Source organism: Puccinia triticina, chromosome 11A, assembly GCF_026914185.1.
Source record: "Puccinia triticina chromosome 11A, complete sequence".
Lineage (NCBI taxonomy): Eukaryota > Fungi > Basidiomycota > Pucciniomycetes > Pucciniales > Pucciniaceae > Puccinia > Puccinia triticina.
This window is the reverse complement of record NC_070568.1, coordinates 6091075-6114034: the sequence shown is the minus strand read 5'-3', so window position 1 is coordinate 6114034 and position 22960 is coordinate 6091075. Positions and strand designations below refer to the sequence as shown.

General features: G+C 46.3%; 5 protein-coding genes across 5 annotated transcripts; 3 read left to right on the top strand and 2 right to left on the bottom strand.

The window, feature by feature from the left end:
- Nucleotides 1-936: 936 nt before the first annotated feature.
- PtA15_11A608 (uncharacterized protein) lies at nt 937-1673 on the top strand (the record flags this gene model as incomplete). The annotated part of the gene is made up of 4 exons (XM_053161534.1): nt 937-1006; nt 1093-1260; nt 1341-1450; nt 1539-1673. The coding sequence occupies 4 exons, from the start codon at nt 937-939 to the stop codon at nt 1671-1673; spliced, it is 483 nt and encodes a 160-aa protein (XP_053025471.1).
- A 920-nt stretch (nt 1674-2593) lies between these two features.
- On the top strand, nt 2594-4053 carry PtA15_11A607 (uncharacterized protein; the record flags this gene model as incomplete). The annotated part of the gene is made up of 4 exons (XM_053161533.1): nt 2594-2973; nt 3042-3275; nt 3389-3869; nt 3937-4053. 4 exons carry the CDS (start codon nt 2594-2596, stop codon nt 4051-4053), a joined length of 1212 nt encoding a protein of 403 aa, XP_053025470.1.
- A 12516-nt stretch (nt 4054-16569) lies between these two features.
- PtA15_11A606 (uncharacterized protein) lies at nt 16570-17202 on the bottom strand (the record flags this gene model as incomplete). The annotated part of the gene is made up of 2 exons (XM_053161532.1): nt 16570-16701; nt 16801-17202. 2 exons carry the CDS (start codon nt 17200-17202, stop codon nt 16570-16572), a joined length of 534 nt encoding a protein of 177 aa, XP_053025469.1.
- Nucleotides 17203-17672: 470 nt separating this feature from the next.
- On the top strand, nt 17673-19023 carry PtA15_11A605 (uncharacterized protein; the record flags this gene model as incomplete). Its single annotated transcript, XM_053161531.1, has 7 exons — nt 17673-17675; nt 17831-17880; nt 17960-18346; nt 18555-18604; nt 18703-18713; nt 18781-18871; nt 18968-19023. The coding sequence occupies 7 exons, from the start codon at nt 17673-17675 to the stop codon at nt 19021-19023; spliced, it is 648 nt and encodes a 215-aa protein (XP_053025468.1).
- A 382-nt stretch (nt 19024-19405) lies between these two features.
- Nucleotides 19406-22929, bottom strand: PtA15_11A604 (uncharacterized protein; the record flags this gene model as incomplete). Its single annotated transcript, XM_053161530.1, has 5 exons — nt 19406-21588; nt 21663-22281; nt 22376-22440; nt 22522-22568; nt 22628-22929. 5 exons carry the CDS (start codon nt 22927-22929, stop codon nt 19406-19408), a joined length of 3216 nt encoding a protein of 1071 aa, XP_053025467.1.
- Between the last annotated feature and the right edge of the window lie 31 nt (nt 22930-22960).

Sequence of the window (22960 nt, the reverse complement as noted above, 5' to 3'; positions counted from 1 at the left end):
AAAGGATATTCCCTGTTGAACTTTTAATTCGAGTCTCGCTTGTTGTATTACTATTATGCTTCTTGGAATTAATTTCACCTTTCCCTCAACAAGTGCGAAACTGTCTGAGATTTTGCCCAAGTGTTCGGTAGATGGTCTGGTGGGATGGTGAGTGCACGCTGTTGGCTTCCGCAATTCATTTCCTTTTGGATATATCCGCGCAAAGATTGGTGCTCTATCATCCAAAGGCTAAAAAAGTTGTGTACATTTACATGAGTTGGACAGCGCCAGGAGGGAGCCGGAGGAATGAGTGAGTTTCCACTTTTCTTGTGAGAAACGTGACGCTTATCATGCATATCCAGGAAAGATGTAGATCAGCTATGTATAAATCTTTGTGCCTGGGCATTCTTTGAGGCTTTCGAAACGTTGCCCGGCTTTGACTCTTTCAAAGAGCTGTTATTCACTGTTGGGCTGGACATTAACCAAGGAATCGATGGCAAAGACCGCATCGTATGGCCGGACATCGAGCTCGGCTCAATCTGGTAAGATCAAGCAGTCCTCGACTTATTTATGTACACTACGCTGACGCAGCAATGCTAAGTACATACTATCATGCATTGCAGTTTCGGAGTAAAGGACTCTCGGCAGCCCCCGACAGCACTTGGCCAATTCCAAAACATCCAGAATTCAACACGCTTTGGCGTCCTCTTCCCGATTCCGCTACACTCCTAGAAATCCGAAGATCAGACCCAAGTCGCCCAGCTGAATCCGCCATTATTCTGCCTTGCATCAGATCGAATATGCCAATCGATGTTTTCGCGGGGGGCTTTTGTAGAACTTCTGAGCTGGCTTCCCTACAAATCCACCCGCTTCAACATCACCATCCTCGTGATTCGACGGAGGAAAAACGGGCTGCTGATCGACGTCGAAAGAGTTTGGTAGGCTTTGAACGCCTGAATGGTCAAAGGAATCGATCCCTCTCAGGCTGCGTACTCGTATTCCCCAGCCAAAAACCCGGAGCGCGCTAGTAAGTTTAACGTGATAAAGCACTTAGGAACTTGAAGCTGTAAAGCGTTCAAGGTCAAGGCAACCACGTCTGAAAGTCATCTTCAGACGACAGTGCAGCGCCTCTATCATCGCTGGACGAGATACTGCGAGGCCGGATGAGCCAGAATCTATGGATGGTAGCAAAACCAGTGGCCCTAATTCTGGCACCCCCGCTGATCTCCTCCACCACGCGCTCCGCTTATAACCCGCACGTTGCCCCGCTCGAGATAGGTTGTCAGACTCTGCGACTGGTCCGCAAGATCTCCGTAGCCAACCTTGTTTAGGGGCCACACCACCGGTGCCGCGTCCTTCAGTCTCAACCGTTCCAGCTTTCATGACTCCAAACCTGAACGATCCACCTCATAACGCCAGAACAAAGACCCCCCTTCAGCCCCCAAAACCCCCCTTCAGCCCATCCAAAGCCGTCAGCCTAACAACCCATAGAGAATCAACGACGCTGAAAACGAAGAGCGACGTAACCAGTCTCATCCCCATCTTAAACGCAAGTACAGCGAATACCTCCGTCGTTCTCACATTCATTTATCCGCTACGAGCACAACCCCACACCCAATGATGAGGCCATTCGGTTAAACCAAGAAGACCTGTTTACGACAAGCCCCGAAAAAACATCGGGTTTAGTCTGTTAAAAATAAACCCGATATTTTCCTTCTTGTTTTTTTTTTCTGTCTTTATTTTGTATCGTTGTACAGTGAAACCTTTTTAAGGGCATGCCGTTTTATCTTTGTAAACTGTATAAAGGCATTGCAAAGTGCTCGCCCTTTCTTGATTATTGTGCAAATTCACCACCTGTAAGGGCATAACCTCTCCAAATTCATGTTATAAGAAACGCATTCTCCTGAAGGGTAAGCCCCAAGAGAGCCTTCTCGGTATTTGCATGGTGGTGCCAAATGCAATGAAATCATCTAACACTATGATGCGGGTCCTTAGACAGTGCTCAATGACAACGTGCGGCCACCCTAGCCCATTCCATGTGCCCCGAACATTTGTCGGGTCGAAGGAAAATCCGCATGGGCCAGTTTGGGCTGGCCCAATTAGCAACCCTAGATACTGGCTAAGGGTTGAAGTGACAACAGGAAAACCGTATGTAACTTCAGAGATAATGAACCGAGTTGGGCAAAAAACGCAACAGCGTGAACCGGCATCTTGGCTTGACGTTCAGTCTGCAAGGGGGAGATTCTTAAGGATGATGCTCAGTTTCTCTGATTTCCATCCTCTGTCTCCCACCCAATTTTTTTCCCGCTGATTTGTCGTTTTCTCCAACTTGTGAGTTTCTGCACATAGAGTAACTTCAAATGTTCTCGCCGACCACTCTTTTCGCTGACGGACTTCTTCATTTCTTGACAGGCGAGCGCTGTGTGCACTTTTCGTATTCAATTATTGGAATCAGCGATTCTACCCTTTCCCTACTCATTTCGATTATATACTTCACCCGGGCTTTTTATTTTATTTTGCAGCTTTTGCCCGGGAAAAGTTCGTTGGTTTTCCGGCTTTCCTTCGAGTTTAGGCTAAGCTCTTTACATTCACAAACACGCTTTCTTGAAGAAATATGATGAAATATTCAATCAAGGACAAGTTACGCACTTTTTTGGTCGCAATCTTCCTTACATTCTATCACGCTCAGGATGGATTGTGTCACGGTTACATCAAAGCCTGGTCTGCCGATGACGGTCACACGTGGACATTAGGACAAAAGCAAGAGCTGGAAAAGTCATCGATCCGTGGCTTCTCAGAAAATACAGGTTGGATTGGCAGCAAATTTCTGACCAAACCCGCCTTCGTTTGCGGATCCAGCTTAACGCCAAGTCTTAAGATCGTTGCCCCCAGTGGGGATCTCTTCAGTCGCGCAGATCAAAGCGCCGGGAAAACTTTGGCCGTTGCATCTGGTGCTACAGTGCGCTTGCTGATCAATGATGAGCCTCACAAGATGTGAGTAGAGCAAAATATAAATTTTCAAAAAAAAAGCATTCTGGCTTACCTTTCGTCTTTGGATATAGATACCCACATGAAAACGGTCATATTCAAATTTATCTTGGCTATTGTGGACCGTCAGAAACCGCATGCGAAAAATTTGATGCCTCGACGATCAGCTACTTCAAAATATTATCATTGAAGCATGGACTAGGATCGAAAAAAGAATTCCCTTACAACAAACACAAGGATGGAAATGAAGTCAAAATCCCGATCTCGAATAACCTGCCAATGGGTAGCTACATCATGCGGATTGAACTGTTTTGAGTTGTTCCACTAAACTATGATAATGAGATGAAAGAGTGATACTGATTTATACGTACTGGCATCTACTTCTATTGTACGATTGTGTTTCGTCGAAATCATCAAACAGAATCGTTTTTGGACAATCCTCCGAGGCGGAGGGAAAGCAAGACCAATACTACATCACTTGTGGACAGATGGCACTTGGAGCACCAGAAGTTACTCCTCCCGTCTCCCTCGAAAGTTTAGAAAGTGTACACTTCCCGGGTGCTTATAAAGATGGAAACATTGATCCGGACGATCCTCCACCAGGCCCCGATGTCGTCAACCTTTCCTCCCAGGCAGCCGAGGGCACTGCCAAAGCATCCCCGAAACTTCGACAAAGTAAAATCCAGCCTAATGTTGAAGACCAGGGGTTCAAGTTTTCGGGAAGCGTTCCTCCATGTGCCAAAGCCTGTCTTTCAAAAAAGATTTCAGAGAATGCCCAGGGGATACTCGGTTTACTGTGTGCCAATGAGCCTTCCCAAGTTGATCTAAAACAACCACTCTGTCAATGCAAGGATGAATTGTTTGCCAAGGCTTATGCAAATTGTTCAAGGGATCATTGTCAGGTAAGCTTTGTGTTCACTTTTTGTTATTTGAGCAGAATCCCAGCTGATCATTTTTTTTCTCAAATAGGCTGGATGTGAATTGGAAAATGCTATCAATTCATTCAGTATTCTTTGTGGAATGAAGGCCAAGGCTTCAAACTGTCAAAATAATCAGAGAAGAGAAAGACTACTGCTTCTGATTTGATAAGACAAATAGATGTCTCTATGTGTACATGCATTGGGAAATTGTGATCATTAACTATTGTGTGACAACCATTCAATCATAGGAAATAACCATTCAAATATGGACTTACTTTAATCACTGCAAAAAATTCTTTGTGCACAGTGGTGGTTGTCACCCTAATGTCCCAATACAAGTGCAGGCTTATCCCAAACCACTTTGCATATTGTAAAGGAAGCACTAGACTTTTTTGAGTTTTTCTTTGATATGGGATACTACAACAGAAATAGGTTACAAATTACATAGTGTTTTGCAGATCCACTAGGAAAAATAAACTGTCACTAGACTACAGGTGACATCAGCCTAAGTCCAATGAGCTACCCACCAGCTGCACAGCTGGCTGCATGGACATCCCCCTGTAAGAAACAAAGGGGCCATTGTAGCCTGGTTGTGGTAGCACCAGAGCAGGAACAAAGTGACAGTCATTGTTTCTTGATGTCACCTGATGTCTGGTGACAATTTATTTTTCCTGGTGCTAGAATTGTTGTACTTTTCTCAAATTTTCTGGTTTTACTATGCATGTGCTTAACTTTAATTTAAACTTCACACCAAACCTTAGGCCAACCTTGCATTCAAGGTTTTATGGGCGGAGGGCAGCGGCCAGTGCGTAAAGAAGGTGCTCCGGTTCTAAATATGATCTCTGTTTGTCTCTAACCCACCTCCAAGACAATCTACTGGAGGATCTTGGCTCCGGCCCCTGGGGGTGGATTTGGCCTTGGACCTCATCTGATATCTGTCAGGTGCACCATGCACAAAAGATATAGAAAGTATGTTATTGCCCCCAGTCAATAAAACCAGAAATTTTGGAAAATGATCCAACAATTCTGCAAAACACTATAGGTCACACATTGATTTGAAGTGTGTGAAAAGGTTTGCCATCAAGATCATAAATCTGATGGATTAGCTCAGTGGGGACGGGCTCTCCCAAGGGAGCTGGTAGTTAAACCTATTGGGGAGTATTCTTATTTGGCAAGCCAGTGCATGTTGTGCCAGTTATACAGCAAGTGTTCCTGGATATTAGCATGCTGAGTTGAATGGATCCTTTACAAGCTGCTGAGACTTGTCAAGTTGTACTTCATTTGGAGATTAATTGTCCCCGCTGTGGTGATTTGTATTGGCAAGTGACATGGAATGTCCACCCAGCAAGAGCTTGGGCCAATTGAAGTGCAGAGTGCGTCAACGGTGGTCTGATACGCTAAACCACGCTACAGGGCCCTTCAGTGTTAGCGTAGCGGCGCTAACAGCGGCCCTTCATTTCTTTAGTGTTAGCTCAACGCTACCGCCGCTACGCTGTGTTATGCTATGCTACAGCAATTTTGGCGGCAAAAAAGGCCAAAGAAAACGCTAGAAAGTGCAGTAACACAGCGTGGCGGGCGTTTTTTTGCGCCATGTGCGCGTAGCGTTAGCGCAAATACCTCAGAGTCACGCTAACACTATGCTAAAAGTTAGCGGGATTCCGCTACGCTACACCACGCTAATGCTATGGTCAGCGTAGCTGGCCCACCATTGAAACTGTGCGGACAATTTGGATTGATGCTGAGCGCACAAATTAAAGCGGCAAGGCAGCGGTGCGCAGAGCTGGACTCAAACTGAGCAGGCCAGCACGGACTGGCTAGCAGAGGTGGTGATTGATTTGGGGGAAGCCATGGCAGCCAAAGCGAGATATGTCAGCGGGTGTAGCTGGGGAGGAGGTTGTGTGTGGGATCCTGACATCATAGGCTCGACAGGGGCGTGGAAGCTAGGGAGAGAGAAGTTTGATGGCGGGCACAACGGTGTATCCGCTGCGCTACGCTAAAAAAAGCGGCCTTTTAGCGCAGCGCAGCGGTTGACCGCTACATGACCAGACCAAAAAGCAATAGCGCAGCGAGAAGACCGCTGCGCTACTCGCTAAGCGCAGCGATTGTCCGCTACCCTCCCAGGGCCGTTAGCGAAAGCGCAGCAAAAGCAAAAATTCGCTACGCCACCCGCTAAATTAGCAGATAGCAGAACAGTTTTATGTTCTAAACATGTTTCTATGTGTTTTAAAACCTTTTTCATTTCTTTTTGGCTCCCACATGGCATAGAGAAAAGCGGCGCTGACCGCTACATGTTTGCTTCTTTAGCGCGCTATTTTTTGATTTTTTTTCCGGAGGAATCAAAAAGCGCGTAGCGCAGCGACTCAAAAATTGCTGCGCTAACCGCTTCGCTGCGCTAAACGCAGCGTAGCGGATACACCATTGCGGGCAGCAAAGGCAAGCTGCGGAGACAGCAGGAGTTAGGTTGAATGCAGAGCTTGGCGGATGAAATGTGTGTGTGTGTATAGCACTTGGCGGATGGCAAGTTTGAGCATGTGAACAGAGTTGGTGGATGGCGTGTGTGGGAGCTGTGTGGAGGATAGCTTTTCGTTCTCTTTATTTTCTCTATAAAACTAATGTGGGGGGGGGAGTATTCTGCCTCATACTCCTCAAAGACTCTCCTTTACAACTTTAATTTGGGGACTGTTGTGCTTTTTTTACTTTGTGTATGTTGTGGAGTGGAGTTTGCTTTTTGGACTTGCTTTACCTGTGTTACATTTGTGCTTTGTGGAGGTCTTGTGCTTGCTTTACGACTGTTTTCACAGAGTTTTGTCGTGGATTTATCCTGCGGCAAAGCTTTATTTTACAGTTGAATTATGCAGAGCTTTATTCATGTACTTTACTTTATTTACCCTACTCAGAGCCCTAAAACATTTGTGGAGCAGCGCAGTGGAGTTCTCCAGATTGTTGGAATTCCTCTATTGGGGATTTTTCTTGAAAGAGAAACAACCTAGGTGAGTTGTATGAAGTATACATACTCACAAGGTTAGAAATAATAAGAACATAAAACTAAAATGATGATTTATCATTAATGTTGCAGATCAACGGTAAAAGAGCAAAAAGCTCTTGGCAGAGTGACGTTTTTAATGACAATGATCATTGGCAATTGCTGAACTCAAAGTGAGTTAACAATCATAATGTTGATTAAGGAAAACAGAACTGATTGTCTCTTACTTTCCATTCAACAACATCAAAGTCAATGTTCACTCACTAAACCAAATAACATTAACCTCATCAATGGTATAAGCTCACCTATTGGTGAGTAGTATATTTCAATGAGAAGATGAAAGAGATAAGTTACTGACAAAAAATCTACATTGTTATCAGTAATTGATTCAACATCAAAGAAAACTTAGCTCTCTTATTCAGGCCGTGCAAATAAGTTTGCACTTACAACCAAGTAAAGCACAAAGCTAAACTCATAATCAAAATATCATTAATTGACTAAGGCTAATGAAATATTACTTTCTTTATTTTGTTAGAATATCTTTAGTAATTTCTTATTATTAACTCGTAAATATCCGCAGAAGATAGCTAGCAGCTACTATCTGCCTTTAAGGTATAATAGTTTATTTTTATAAAGAACAAAATTGTAAATATAAAATACTTATACTTAAGAAATAAACCCTTTAAGTTGTCTGAAATCTTTTCACAGATCACCCAAATTTCTAAGGGATAATCTTGCGGAGGATTGGTCTGGTCACTTTCTTCCACTACACCATTGAATTGGTGCAATCTAACTTGGCTAAATCCTCCTCCTTGGGGGAGCAAACCCCCTCCAATAGAGGGACTTTTAAGTTACAGTGACCCCGCCATGTAAGCATTCACGATATAAGCATAATCACGATGTAAGCATAGCATAAATGTAGATTTCCCGCGACCATTCTCTTGGTTTTGCTGGGATTTTACCTTGATAAGAAGCATACCGCGATGTAAGCATAGGATTTTTGTCCACCATCCTTATGCTTACATGGCGGGGTCACTGTAGTGGTGCAATGTGAACCAGTTTTCCAGGAAGGATTACTCCTTGGCAAGGAAGCACAGATGCAAAATACAACCCTCAACTCCAAACACCAATTAAAACCCAAAATTGGCAGCACAGATTCCCAACAAAATTGGGTTACTGTTATAGTCTGTTCTAGGGAGAGGAAGATGGAGTCTGGGGTCTGGGTTTCTGGAGGTTCTGGATCTAAGATGGTAGATTGCAGGATGAGGAAGAGGCTTGGATCTCCAGCCTCTCAAACCTTGAGTATGGTGCGTGACATGTACATGTAGTCTATTTACATGTGAGTCTGCGCTGCAGAGCCTGTGCTACGGCTCATAACATTATCCCCCCTTTAATGCCCAAGCTGCCCCCTTTTCTGGTTGATCAGTGAGAAATAAAAAATAATAATAATAAAATTCCTCCTCTTTTGGCTCTGCATTCTTTCCCCAAAAAGCATTAAAAAACCCAGTGGGAAAAAGCTTTCCCTCTCACTTTTTCCTCCGCGTCCTCCAATGCCTGGCCGCCGCCTCTGGAAATTTTGAGTTGAACTCTGCCAATAGGTCTCCGCTGTTCTTCAGGTTTGCCTCTGGTTCCCATGAATTCTCTGCTGGTCCAAATCCGCGCCAGCTGACAAGGTATTGAGCTGTCCACCCTCTCCGCCGGCTGTCCAGTATTCTGTTGACCTCTGATTCATCTCCGCCATTGACTGTTACCGGCTCCGGGGTCCGCCGCTGTTGTTGAGCAATTTTGTCAGGCTTGTGTTTGCGGAGTACTGACACGTGGAAAACTGGGTGGACTCCCTGCATGGAGAGCGGGAGGGTCATTTTGTAAGCGGATTTTGAAATTCTGATAGCTATCGGGAATGGTCCAAGCCAGCGGTGTTCCAATTTGGGGCTGGGGTGGGTTGTCAAGATATTGCATCCATCTAGCCAAACCTTGTCTCCGCTGTTCCATTCCGGTGTTTTCCGCACTCCACTGTTGAGCTGGCTTTTCAAGGCCTCTTGCGCCGCTTCCAGAAAGTGCTTCAGTTCTTGCTGTACCTCTGCCAGCTGGCAGAGTCGCTCCGCCACTGCTGGTACGCAATGCTCCGCCAACAGAATCCCGCTGTATGATGGGTTGAATCTGTAATTTTCCTTGAACAGGGACACCCCTATTGAAGTGTGGTTGTTGTTGTTGTACGCAAACTCCGCCGTTGCCATGAGTGGAGCCCAATTGTCCTGTGGGTAGCTCACAAAGTGGCAGAGGTATTTTTCCACCGCTTTGTTTGCAATTTCCAACTGTCTGTCTGTCCTTGGGTGGTATGCTGTTGGTGGTTGGAGGCGGATGCCGAGTTGGTTGTCCAATTCGCGGGTGATTTGGGATACAAAAATGCTCTCTTGGTTGGAGAAAATAGTCTTTGGAGTGCCATGGAGCTTCCAAACGTGCTCCGCCATCAGGTCCCCTAACTGCTCTGCATTCGTGGATTTCCTGTAGGGGATAAAGTGCACCATCTTTGTCAGGTGTTCAACCACAGACAGTATGCTATTGTAGGAGCGGGATTCAGGAAGGTCTGTGATGAGATCATAGCTGATGTCCATCCACGGCCCCTCCGGGATTGGCAGCGGCTCCAGTGCCCCGAATGGCTGTTGTGTCAAGGCTTTAACCCGTTGACAAGAATCACATCCATCCACGTATTGGTTGATGAACTTCTTCTGGCCGTTCCACACAAAACTCCGCCGGACCAGGGCAAGGGTGCAGGATTGACCTGGGTGGCCCGCCGCTTTGCTGTCGTGTCAGCTGTTCAATATCTCTGTCCGCAGTGCCAGTTCTGCCGGTACCACTATCCGCCCTTTGTCATACAAGATGCCTTTGGTCTCTGCGTATCTGTTCCAGTTTCCTGCGGGAGTTTTCAAGGATTCTATCCATCTGGTCAGTTGGGCATTGAGTGGGGTCAATTCCCTGATTCTTGCAATGATCTCCGCATCCAACATCACCAGTTCATTTTCTGCTCCCTGCTCCGCGTCCATCCCTAGCACGTCAACCTCAAACCAGTGCTCCGCATTCTCCAAGTCAACGGACTTGTCCTCAAACCAGCTTTTGAATTCCAATATTTCCGCAAACGTCCGCTCCAAGATGTTTTTGGGCTTTAACAGCTGTCCAAAATTCAGTTTCTTGCCAGGGGCAGGGGCAAGGTCCGGTCTTCTGGAAAGAGAATCAGGTTTGGTGGCTTGGCAGCCCGGGCGGAAGATGATTTTGAAATCAAAGCAACCCATGGTCTCTGCCCACCGCACCTGTCTCCGAGTGAGCTCCTTGGTGGTCATGAAGCTTTCCAGGTTCCAATGATCCGTATAAACAATGGCGGTCAGGCGGTGCGGGTTTCCTTCAAGGTACTGCCGCCACTCTTTGACAGCGGTGACAATGGCCAACAGTTCCTTGTCAAAAATCTTGTAGTTCTCCTCCGCCTGCACCATTGATCAGGATAAGTAAGTGACGGGGTGGAGTTCTTTGTCTTTTTCACAGACTTGAGACAGAACTGCTCCAAGCGCAAAGTTGGAGCAGTCACATTCCAAAATAAACAGCTTGTACGGGTTCACAATCTTCAGTATTGGAGCGGAGGTGAAAGCGGTTTTTAGGCATTCAAATGCCGAGTTACATTTATTGTCCCAAACAAAGGGTGTTTTTGCTTTGGTGAGGTCATGAAGAGGTCTAGTCTTCCCTGAGAAGTGGTCAATGAACTGGCAGTAAAAGTTGGATAATCCAATGAACCACTGGAGTTCTGTAATGTTCCGCGGGGTGGGCCACTCTGTCACTGCCTTCACTTTTGCGGGGTCCATTCTAATCCGGTTACATGCAATTAAGAGTCCAAGATATTCCACCTCTGGTTTTGAAAATTCACATTTCTCCAGTTTCAGCCATAATTGATGCTTGCTCAGGGTCTCCAGAATTCCGTTGACTGCCGCCGTGTGATTGGAGCCTTTCTGTGTGTATACCATAATGTCATCCAGGTAGGTGGCAGTGTCTTTTCCAATTTGTCCAAGGAGGATGTCTTGCATGAAGTATTGAAAATATCCCGGTGCTCTTGTGGGTCCAAATGGTATAGTGAGCAGAGCAAATTGCCCCGGCTTGCAGATGTAAGCTAGTTTATCCTCATCACCCTCCACCACGCGGAGGTTTCTGTAGGCGTTGTGGAGGTCTAGTTTTGTGAAGGTGTTGGCGTTTAGCAGGCTGTCAACCAGGTCCATGGTCAGCGGAAGGGGATAACGGTTCTTCACTGTCAGCACATTGAGTTTTTGGTAGTCAAAACAGGGGCGGAGGTTTCCATCCTTCTTCCCGGTGAATAGAACTGGGGCCACCCATGGTGATGTGGTTCTCCACATTTTTCTGCTTGCCAGTCCTTCCTCAATCAGTGTTTCCAGTGCTTGGTTCTCCGCCGGTGAAAGTGGAATGATCCGGCTTGCTTGCAGTGTGGCTCCAGGGACTAAGTCTACACAAAAGTCATATTTTCCCCGTGGCGGTAGGCTCTTGGCACTGGATTTCCGGAACATGTCGATAAATTGATGGTAGCACTGCGGGACTAGTTCTTTGGCGGTCTGCGCCGCAATAGCGGCCTTTCCCACCGCCACTAGTCGGGTGGAGGTCAACCACAATGTCTTGGCGGCGCTGATCTCTGTGGGGTAATGTTCTAGGAAAGAAAGGGGCTTGCCAGCTGCTTTGGAGAATGATTGCGGGAAACCTTTATTGGACTCACATTGCGGGGGTGGTAAAACACACACCCCCTTGTCACAAATCCTAGCTTTCCCCATCATGGGCCTCTGGCCCTCTGTTGAGGATGTTTGCTGAGTGGACAATACCACCAAAGCGGTATCAAAATCGTTGGCGGGGTTCCATTTAGGTTGTGGAGGGGCGGGATTCCAGTTGGGGTGCGGAGTGCTATCTACGGGGAAAACAAGCTTGCCAGCCGCTTCAGGGAGTATGGATGAGGGTAGGCTATCAAGCTCACATTGCGGGGGTGGTAAAACACACACACCCTTGTCACAAATCCTAGCTTTCCCCATCATGGGCCCTTGGCCCTCTGTTGAGGATGTTTTTGGATTGGACAAAACCGCGGAGGCAGTTGCAATGTTGGAGTGGTCGGAGCGGAGGGTGCGGTGTGGAACTACTCTTGGGATGAATAGAGCTGGAGAGGGAATGGTGCTTTAATGGGCTGCCTCTCTGGGAACAAGAAAAAGATATAAGAGTGTGGACTCTTATGGAAAGGTGTGGCTATAGAGGATTCTTGAGGTATGTCTTGAGGGTTACTTTTCTACTAATCTAATATTTTGTACACAGATAACAAGCTTGTCCAATCTGATTTATTGGCATAAGCAAGGCTAATGATAGGTGACCAGTGATCTGAATTACTTTGACAGGATCTGATGGGGAACAAATGAAGAGGAAAACAACCCAGTTTATATACACAAGAAAGAGGAGCCATGAGGAAACAAAGATAACCTGAAGGGAAGCATAGAACATTCTACTTCTATAGGATGAAACAGCCATGTGGTCAGAGTAGTGGGTCAAGGAGTCACATGATGGTGTAATAGTGGGTGGGGATGATGCCATCTTCTGGGGGCTATGGTTCAATCTTCCTAGTTAGAGGAGGGGATATGGGAGACATAACAGGGGTAGAATATTCTATGATCTAAGATAGGAGTAGTTAGGCGTTTCAGGAAGTGTTTCAGGAAGAAGTCATCTAGGGATTGAAGATAGGAGGAGTTAGGTGTTTCAGGAAGTGTTTCAGGAAGAAGTCATCTAGGGATTGAAGATAGGAGGAGTTAGGTGTTTCAGGGAGAAATAATCTAGGTGGGGTTTGGGGCTATGTCTAGTATAATGTGTATCATTTTGGGTTTGGAGGGTGAAGGGTTTCAAGGTTGCTTATACATCTTTGAGCACATGGTTCTAAGGAAACACCAGAAGAAGGGGGTAACATGTGATCTGGGTAGATGTTTGAGACTAGGGAGAGGGTTTATCCAAGAGAGGGGGAGTGTGGGAAGAGGGAATACTATTATCCAGGGTATGACCATTGAGTGGGGATGTCGAGGACCTTGGGCTTTGCTGACAAGGGGGCCAGAGGTATGGGATTTAGTCTTGAGGTGTGACAGCCTGGTGATTGATGGTTGCTGGTTTTCTGGGTAGATCAGGATTGGCTTACCACAGCGGGTGGTCCAGTCAATTCTGTGTCCGTGTTTGCGGATCCATGGCATTCCAAGGATGCCGTTGTACGTGTCTTTCAGTCGGGTGATGATGAATTTTGATAGGTGGGGTTCTTCATTCAGGGTCAGGTCAATCTCATACGCCGCTTGGGATGTGGATCCATCAAATTTGGAGACGGTCCGCTTTGAGGCGGTGGCGTTGCGGAGCAATCCTGCCGCAGTTGCATAGGATTCACTCAACACATTCTGAGTCGCTCTGGAATCAATCAGGAAGGAGGCAGGGGGCAATGGGGTTTGGGGTGGGGCTCTGGGAGTTGTGATGGTGCAAGAGATGAAACATTGGGGGTCAATTTCATTTCTGTTTAAAGTTTGACTAGCACCAATACTACAAGACAACTCTGCCGCGCTCAGGAAAGGCACACCCTTCATTCCTGAGCACCTCCATTTTTTGACAAGTCGGCCCGGCCTTTTCTGCCTTTATCCGCTGGTCCGCCTCCGCCCATTGCTGCCATCCCTTCCACTAGTTGGCAGATCTGATCCTCCATTGCCGCAATCCTGGTGTTCCTGCGGCCTTTTCCCTTCTTGGTCAGACAGTCCTGGGAAACATGGCCCTGTACTCTGCATTGGAAACAGAGGACTTCCTGCATCATCCGGGCCTTCTTGGAGTCAGAGAGTCAGCTGTTTAACGCCAATAGGTCCATGGCGTTGGGGTCTATCTTCTGTTTGGTTGGCGCTGTTCCAGTCTCCGCTCCGCTCATTGCCGTGTCAAGCTAGCAACCTTGTTAATAGTTGCAAATGTGGTGCGGTAAACAATGAGCCCCATCTGGATGTCCCGCTTCAGGCCCTGGCAGTACTGGCTGATGAGGGTGGGTATTTCCCATCCCGCTGCGGAAGCGTGCTGGACAAAGGAGTGGGTGTAGTCCGCCACAGACCTGGTCTGCTTCAGCGCTCGGAGGGCTTGTTCTGCCTTTGTCTTCTTTTCTGGGTCGAAATACATGCCCCGGAAGGCCGCCGTGAACCCTGTGTAGGTCAAGGTGGGCGGGTCCGCTGCTGCCTGGTCAAGGAACGGGGCGGCCCATACGCCCGCGGGCCCGGACATGTACAAGGACACAAATATGATTTGTGTTGCATCGTTTGGGAACAAGGCCTTGTTCAAGGTCATATAGATGCCGACCTGGTGGGCAAACATCTCCGCCGCCGCTCCGCGTTTTCCATTAAACTTGTTGGGTTGGGAAACCTTGGGGGCCTTGGTTGCAACTACTTCAGCTCAGGCGGTCAGTAGGGGCAACGGTGCAACAAGTACAATACATGTAATTGTATTTCACTGTATTGTATTGGAAAAATATCAAAATAAATGTATCTGTATTGTAATTTTTTCCAACAACTGTACATATGTATCATTGGAATTGTTTGGTGAAACCAATACAAAACGTATTTATTGTAATTGAATGTATCTGCATGAAAATACAATACAATGTATAGCCTATACAATACATGTATTGTAATTGTTGCAGCGTTGGTAGGGGGAGAGGTGGTTTCTGAATGCAGAGTGCGTCCTCCAACTTGGCCTTGGCCTGGCAGCGTTTTTTCTCCTCTTCATTGGCCTTCTTGGTGATATCGGCCAGTTGTTGTCGGAGTTTGGCGGCTTTGGAGGCATCCATTGTATAGCTGATACTAAGGGTTGGATGTGATGTTGGAGCGGGATATTCAAGGTTTCTAAGAGCGGAGTCGGGATATTCAAGATTTTGGAGTTGGGATGTTCAAGGTTTTGGAGGCGGAGCAATCTGGTTTCTGTTGGTCTGTTAGGTTCTTAATCTTCATCTCAGTGCTGTGAAGTAGATCCTGCAATATGTTATAGTCTGTTCTAGGGAGAGGAAGATAGAGTCTAGGGTCTGGGGTTCTGGGGGTTCTGGATCCAAGATGGTAGATTGCAGGATGAGGAAGAGGCTTGGATCTCCAGCCTCTCAAACCTTGAGTATGGTCCGTTACATGTACATGTAGTCTACGCACATGTGAGTCTGCACTGCGGAGCCCGCGCTACGGCTCATAACAGTTGCAAGGATGTAGGTTACACCAACCAATATCATCATATCACAATAATATTGGCAAGCTCAAAGTATGCTAAAATAAAAATCATTCTAATTGCACTGATGTGCTAAATGCAGCTGTAAGCTCAGAATCCAGATGAAGGAGGTGATCACTGATAGAAATGAATTGGCACAAATATAATTTTAGATAAGGCAGGAAAACTGTGAATTTATCTGAAAATCGAATTCAATTCCACCCAAGTTAAAAAATTACCAGTAAATTTTGGCAATTTGTGTATTTTTTTGCTTATTATATTTGGATTGAGGATAATTTTTGTTTTCCAACCCTAAGCCATACTTGTAGATACTAGCTAAATCATTTTGATTTTTAACAATCTTTTCCACTCTTTTTGACCACCTAGCCTAATACTTTGAAATATTTATTTAAATTTTGGATACAGAAATTTGATTTCATCCTTGTAAAATTTCTCAATGGATTCCCAATCAACTGAATAACTATGTGATGTCTTGATATAATTTTCATCCAAAGCTATATAGTTCTTTGGGATATCCCTCAATTCTCTAATCCTTGCTGCTGTCAATAATAATTGATAGTAATCTGAAATGTTTGCAGGGTTGGATACTCTTTCTTGTGCTGTTTCATAGATAATTCCTGGACAGAAGTCCCTTTCAATCAAATCAAAAAATTCAGAAATGTTTCTGGACAAATATTCCACAAAAGAGGCCTCCTTGTATTTGGAATTTGGGCCTTTGATTTCTATCAAAAGGATTATGAGCATCTCCATATCATCTTTTAATTTTTCTCTCTTTGAGCCATTGAATTCATTCATCAGAATTGCTTCTTGACCAGATGGAAAACAAATATCCTAGGGCCTGTTTTCTACGATCAGAATCAGAGAGATTGGAGTGTTTTTTTGACCCGGCAGACTGATTGAAGGTGAATGTTGAAGATCGAGGTGTTTGACTCCGGAAGGACCCCTCTTCAGATGAAAAAGCTGGTTCTTGATTTCATGAGGAGATGAGGAACAAGGACAAATAATAATCAGAAAGTCATGGGAGATTCAAGAAGACTTTTTGTTGGGTTGGGGAATAATTACCATCGAAAGTTTCTCTATCCTTTTCCTTGGCAGGTATGCATGAAAAACATGATGAAATAGCCGGGTTTGACTCATGGTTCTTGGTCATGTGTAGTGCTACGCGCCCTTCAACGTGAGATGCAGATCTCCGAGGCAATTTTGAACTGGCATCAGTCCTCGAGCAAGGAGCAAGGGGCATAGCTAGAGCCTTCACATGATCTCAACAAAATGACAATTTGTACCGTAGCTTCGAGGTTTGGTTGCAATGAAACCTGATCTTGAAGGGCCGGTGGCCACAAGGTAGGTCATACAGAAAACAGACATCGTAAGAAAGTGTTTAAATTACTGAAAAAAAACCCGAGTAATTCAAAAGCCTCTATCTTGTAGCCACAGTTTGATTTCTTTGGTTATGTGGCCTCTACATAATACTTGATTGACGTGCAGTTTTAGAATCGGCTGGGATTGTGGGAAATCTAGAATCAAGTCTTCCTTCAATTTCTTTGGTTTCAATGCATTATGGGGAAGAAAGATGACCAAAACAAAATCGGAAAGTCAGTACTTTACTGACTCCACGGGGATAATGCAAGTCAGACGCACGTATAAGTCCCCATTGATCCTTTTTATAAGCGTCCAAATTTGCCCTAAGCCGGGTTTCATGACTGAGTAAACTGGCAAGGTGTTGTAGGGTGTTGTTCTTGTTATGGAGTATTTCAAGGGGTTCTGTTCGGTAGTGATGGGGGCTTTCCACACCCGATCGGGAATATTGAATTCGTAAACTTTCTTTGGGGGATGTTGGCCATTCGAGTTGTGGGTTATTCTTCTAGGTTCTTTGGAAGACTTGATCGAATCGTTCACCGTAGGTTTTTCTTGGGCCACGCTGCTCGACCAACGTCCGTGTGCACTCGATTCGGGTAGTCCATAATAGCCACATAGAGCGGATCGGAGAGCGAGGGGCTTCGAAACCATGCGGTAGAGTGTCCTCGGGCCTGCTGATGCCATAGCTTTCAGCGTTCGAAGTCTCAAATCGTGTAAGTCGCAGAGCTTGCCAGGCGTAATTGCCAAAAATTCAGTACAGAGATGAGATTTAGCAAGACTCTGTGAATTTTGACTTTCATTGAAAGATGCGCTCACCAGCCAATCTCAAAACCTATGTTTGGATGGTTCAGACAGTGTGCGACCGAGATTTAGCGGGATCGATGGTTTGCGGCTGGGATTGCTGGTGAAGGCTGGTGAGAGCTGAATTCTCGAGAAGGTCCGGCTGGATCGGGGGTGACCAGGGCTTTCGAGGCTGAGCAACGGGGGTGAAAAAAAAATTGGCTCGAAGAAGAAGGCAAGCTTTTACACAACAGCTGTACATAACAACCTCCTATATACTTGATCAGCCCACCCACGTTGGTTTCCTCAAGACAACAGCCCTCAAGATACCACCTTCATCCTTGAAACCTGCCTAGGCTCAACTAGTTACTGACATGGTCAGTTATTTCTCTCACAGTTAGACTGCTGATTTTCCTCTCCTATTCGAGATTCGTTTTGCCATTGAAATGAAGCGACTCTCGCTCAGGGTCTGACAATCACACTGCCTCTCTCTCCGTGCGTATGTACATTACGATGGAAATGCTGCGATTAGGTTCGAAATGCAGGGAAGTTTGGAAAGCCGAAACGAGGTGGGAAGAAACAGTGAGTTAGACGTTGAACGTAAGACCCGAATAAGGTGCGAACTAGGAGGCCTAAAATAATCTGTGATGATCCGACTCAGATTTACACAAAATCTAGCTGAGAGTGATCGAGCCGGGATGTGGGATGGAGAAGTAAAGGACTCTGATTCTGATGAGTCAGAAGAAGAGTCAGAAGAATCGGACGAGGAATCATCCGGCGAGGAAGAGCTGAACTCGAAGCTGGCATCCACCTCGCTCGGCTCCTCATCTAAGCCCCCAGCGGATTCGACGGAGACTCAGACCCGGGCTGAACGGAAAGCGGCTAAGAAAGTGGCGGCCGGAAAGGCGCCAAAGCCTGGAAATGACGACGAAAATTCTGATGATGATCAAGATTTAGGGCAGGGCAACTCAAACCGAGTGGTCAAGAAATCGGTGAAAATTAACGAGATCTCTAACTTGGACACGGGCACCTTAAATCGTAAAGAAAGGTAGGTTTCTCTGCATCCACTCCCTTTTTTTGTTCCCAAAACTTTAATAGTGCGGCATAGGGCGGCTATCTCAGTTGAGATGACTTGCCGCCCTTGGTGAGTTCAACTTGCCTCAAGAAGAGATTGTCACACTATGAGAGAGATAAAAGTCAATCTTACAGAGCCCCTTCTGACACACTTCCAATTTGATTTGTCGACGATTATTCAGAGAAGCAGCTGAGAAAAAAGCAGCCCAGGAACGTTATTGGAAACTGCATCGTCAGTGGATTTTAATCTGGTGGTTTCTCAACTTGAGGATTGCTAAGGTACTAATTCATAATCGAGGGCTTACCGCTGTTGTCTTGTAACGTCTCTAGAAGCTGGCAAGGTAAAGTCCAGCACCATGTCTAGGTCAAATCAGAAGAAGACTAACACAGTTGAACTGAATTCCCTAGACCGACGAAGCGAAAGTTGACTTGGCACGACTTGCGAAAATCCGGCAAGAGCGTGAACAGGCAGCTGCGTTTAGGAAAGCAGAAGCTGAGGGTAAGTGTCCTGCTTTCTTTTCTGCTCATTTGAAACATCGTGCATTTCGTGAATTATGGCGATTTATTTTGTGATCAAATTGTGGTTTCATCACAGCTAAAGCTAAAGAGGCAGCAGACAGAGCCGCTCTCTCAGGCCGCAAGAAAAAGTAGCAAGGATGCAAGTGGAGAGAAGACTTTGAAGAAAACCTAAACAAGAAAAACACGATACAGTTGTAACTTCTTCATGGAAATATATCTGTATTTTTGGAGTATTTACAATTTTCAGAATGGTCTGTAAAGTGCCTCTTTAGTAGCAAGAAAAACACATGAGATCCACGTCCGTGCAGTTGTAAATCTGGGAGCGGGCACCCAAACCTTTTTCCCGACTGATCTGAACGACTATTCTTTATTTTATTTTAATTCTTCAATGACGGGAAGATACGATATTGAAGAACCCAAGAAAATTTTCTTAAAAAAGCTACTAAACCAATCAGTGGGTGCGACTTCTTTCGAGCGAAAGTGAAATATTACTGACAAGATGAGGAGCGTTGCATCACATATTCGGATATAATTGCAATCGACGGACTGCAGCTTCGAGGCCATTAGCTTGATCTTCCAACTCTGGTCTCATCTCTGCATGGATCTCTCTTTCCATCAGAAGGATTTGAATTCGGTTGTCGTTTTGAGTGATTTGAGTAAGGAGGGTCCGTAGGTGATTGATTAAGCCGGTCTTCAAGGTGTCCTCAAGTTGTTGCTGAATGGCATAGTACTCCAATGGAATGTCTTGGGTGAGCTGTAGAATCTTGTCGTCCTTGTTCTCCAGGCGCAATTTCAGTTGACGACAGGCGATCGATTTCTTGACAGTTGTCTCTTTTAAGAGCTTGGCTTCGGCCTTTAAACGATTGATGGTACCCTGAGTCTTGCGCTTGAGCTGTTCCAGATAAATCTCTAAAGCTGTCGTCTGGGAATTGAGCTCATCATACGATAGCGGCTCTGTGCGTCCACTGGAGTCTTTTCCGGGCACGTCGGCCTTAAGTTTAGGAGGACGTGATCGTTGAGAAGCGGAGTCTGAAGCATCTTCGGAGCTTTCAGGTTCAGAAGACATGGCAGAATAATCGTCATCACGTTCAACTTTCGAACCCTTCTTCCTTCTGGGTCCATAGGCCTTGTTTTTCCGGTCAGATTCCAACTTGGCTCGCCCCTTTGAGGACTTCCGACTTGGGTTCGCGTCAGCTTCTGATGAACTGTCGCCAACTCGAGACGCTCGGCCCTTGGAGGGCTTCCGCATTGGGGTCGTGTCAGCTTCTTCCGATGAACTATCATCAACTCGAGGGGCTCGGCCCTTTGAGAGCTTCCATCTTGGATCCGTGTCAGCTTCTTCCGATGAATTATCGCCAGCTCGAGAGGTAGTATCCTCCGATTGCCCCACTGTAACCGGAATGTCCGGCATATCAGCGGCAGCTGGATCATCAGCCGGCTTCTTAGCTGGAAGCCGACTGCCAGCCGACCTTTTAGCCGCACCCCGACGAGCAGTCCACCCCTTAGCTGAAATTCGACGATCACCCGGCTTCTCAGGTTGAACCCGACCATCCGCCGGCCTTTCGGCTGGAACCGGAATATCAGCCGGCCTCTCGGCTGGAACCGGAATATCGGTCGGCGTAGCGCCCGAAACCGGGATATCACTCGGCATAGCGCCCGGAACCGGAATATCTGCCGGGGTGGCCGTTGAAACAGGAGTGCCAACCGGGATCCCAGCTGGAACCGGAATATCTGTTGGCCCACTCCCCGTATCCGGACTATCCACCGGAAAATCATCTCTTATCGGATGATCGGTCGGCGGATCGGCTTGAACCGGACTATCAACCGACATGCCAGCTGCCATTCCAATAGGTTGCTCAGCGTCGGGAGCCGGAGTGGAAGAAGAACCGCGACGATTGTCTTGTATCTCAGGGCTCGGGCTAGGGCTTGGAGTTGTACTTGAGGGGTTAACTTGCAAGTCGACGGCAGGCTGAGGAACATCACGCGCTATTTGATCAAGACTGCTGACGATAGGATTAGGGTCATCCATGAGGAAATCGTTGGATAGGCTCATATTCGAATGGAACGGATTGTTGTCGTTGAAGAAAGCGTGTCTGGCGTTCACTTCCTCCAAAGCACGCTCAAGCTCAGTTTTCTCCAGACCAAAATCATTGCGCAGCGATGGATTGCTTTCTCTGGTCACTGACTGGGCGGGCTGATCAACTGGGGGGGTTGTGGTCGCCTCGAATCTGTCAGGCAAGTCAGGGGAGGGACCAGGATTGTTATTGGTGCTAGGAATGCAAGGGATTGGGTCGAGCTCTTCAAAGGGCGGCGTCGTAGACTCTTCGAAAGTTTCTTTGAACAAGTATTCCAAGTCGTCAGACTCCTCTTCAACATTTTCGCTGCCAATGAGACTTTTACCTCTCGAAACGGCGAGACTGCCAATAGTCCTCGAAAGGCTGTCGCCGGGGTTAGAATGGTCAACGTCCATCCGATCCGATGGTAATGGCTCGCTCTGGAGTGCCTGATTCCCAGAACCCGTATCCTTGTTCAACGACTGCTGGCTTCCATTCTCATCGGCCGCATTTGTCTGGCTCGGAATACGACTAGCGCTCGCGTTAACCATCGGATTGGGCGCGTCAGTGAGCGCTGTACTATCTCTTGGTCTCTCCTCGATCGGATGTTCGCTGACATGGTCCGTCTGGTCAATGTCATTGCCTATTCGGACAATTTCCAATCTTAAATTCAGTAGTCGTTAATAAAGAGGCTAGATTTATAAGATGCATGCTTACAATTTATCAGTCCAAAGTGTCTTTCATCTTCCCTTAAGAACATTATTAGCTTCGTAATGTCTTTAAATTGTGTGGTAATTTCGTCAGAGTCGCTGATCTGTCCCTCATCCAAATCAGAAAGACGTTCTTCCTGCTTGGGATTTCCCGGTCTCATATCAAGGACATTGGAGTCCTCTTCGATCTTGAGCGCCTGTGGAGTGTCTCGATGTGAATCTACTGGGTTCAGATTTAACAAACATTTGATTTCGTACAAAATCTGGGTGCTTTCTTCGTCTGACTTGGGTTTCAGCTCATCGATATCCATCTTGATGTCCTTCTCTGGATTTTTATCACCAACGCCGGTGGAGGAGGTCTTTGCGTTTCTCGCGCTCTGCCGTGGACCTTTATCTTCATCTGATGAAATCACGATGATATCTTCGTCCTGGCCCCCCCTGGCTGCTTTCGAATGAGAGACACTTTTTCTAGAGGCTTTGGAATGTTGACTCCCTTGACGGCCCGACCCACTTGCAACATCTTTACGACCATGGAGCTTATAGATGATCTTCAATTTAAAGGCGACGGCTTCCTTATCCCTTTCATTATGAGACCGCCGGCCAACCCCCGCGTAGCTTCTTATCACCTGTACGGATAGTTCGTGCCAAGACAAATCAACAATGTATTCTTTTAAACTCTTGCATTCAGAATAGGCGATAGGGGGTTCGAAACAACTTAACTGCAACTTTGATCAACTGGCTTGGTTGAATAGCTTTTGGAAGAAAAGGCGGCAAAGATTGCAATCCTGAGCAAAGCAAACGAGTTTCTCAGTATTTTTGCTGACATTATTAACCCGTAAAGCTTATGCAAATGAGACGGCTAATACCTTGGAACTGGAGTCCTTCCACTGAGTCCAGTTTTAAGATTAATAATCTAGTATATTAAATTAATTCCTCAGTTTTCTAGAGCAAGGCGAAAATTGGTTTACTTACTTGGAGTTGAAATCAGGTGAGGAGCATGCTGATGCGGAGGGTGGCCTCCAGGATCCAGTTAGGCATCTCGATTCGTTCGATAAATAAACGAATCTACGATGGACGTTGAGTTTCTTGATGGCCACTGAGATTGTGATTTGGTTGACTGGTTTCATGTCGGTCTGCAGATGTCGAATCTCTTTGGTTGGTCGGTGAGGATAAACCTGGATCTCTGGGGAGGCTCTGAGAACCTTTCTTGATTTTTGTCTTGATTTCTGTTCGAACAACACTACTATCTCGTCCTCGTCGTGCGCCGGTGCCATCTTGAGGACAACCCAATAGCTTTCAGGAAAG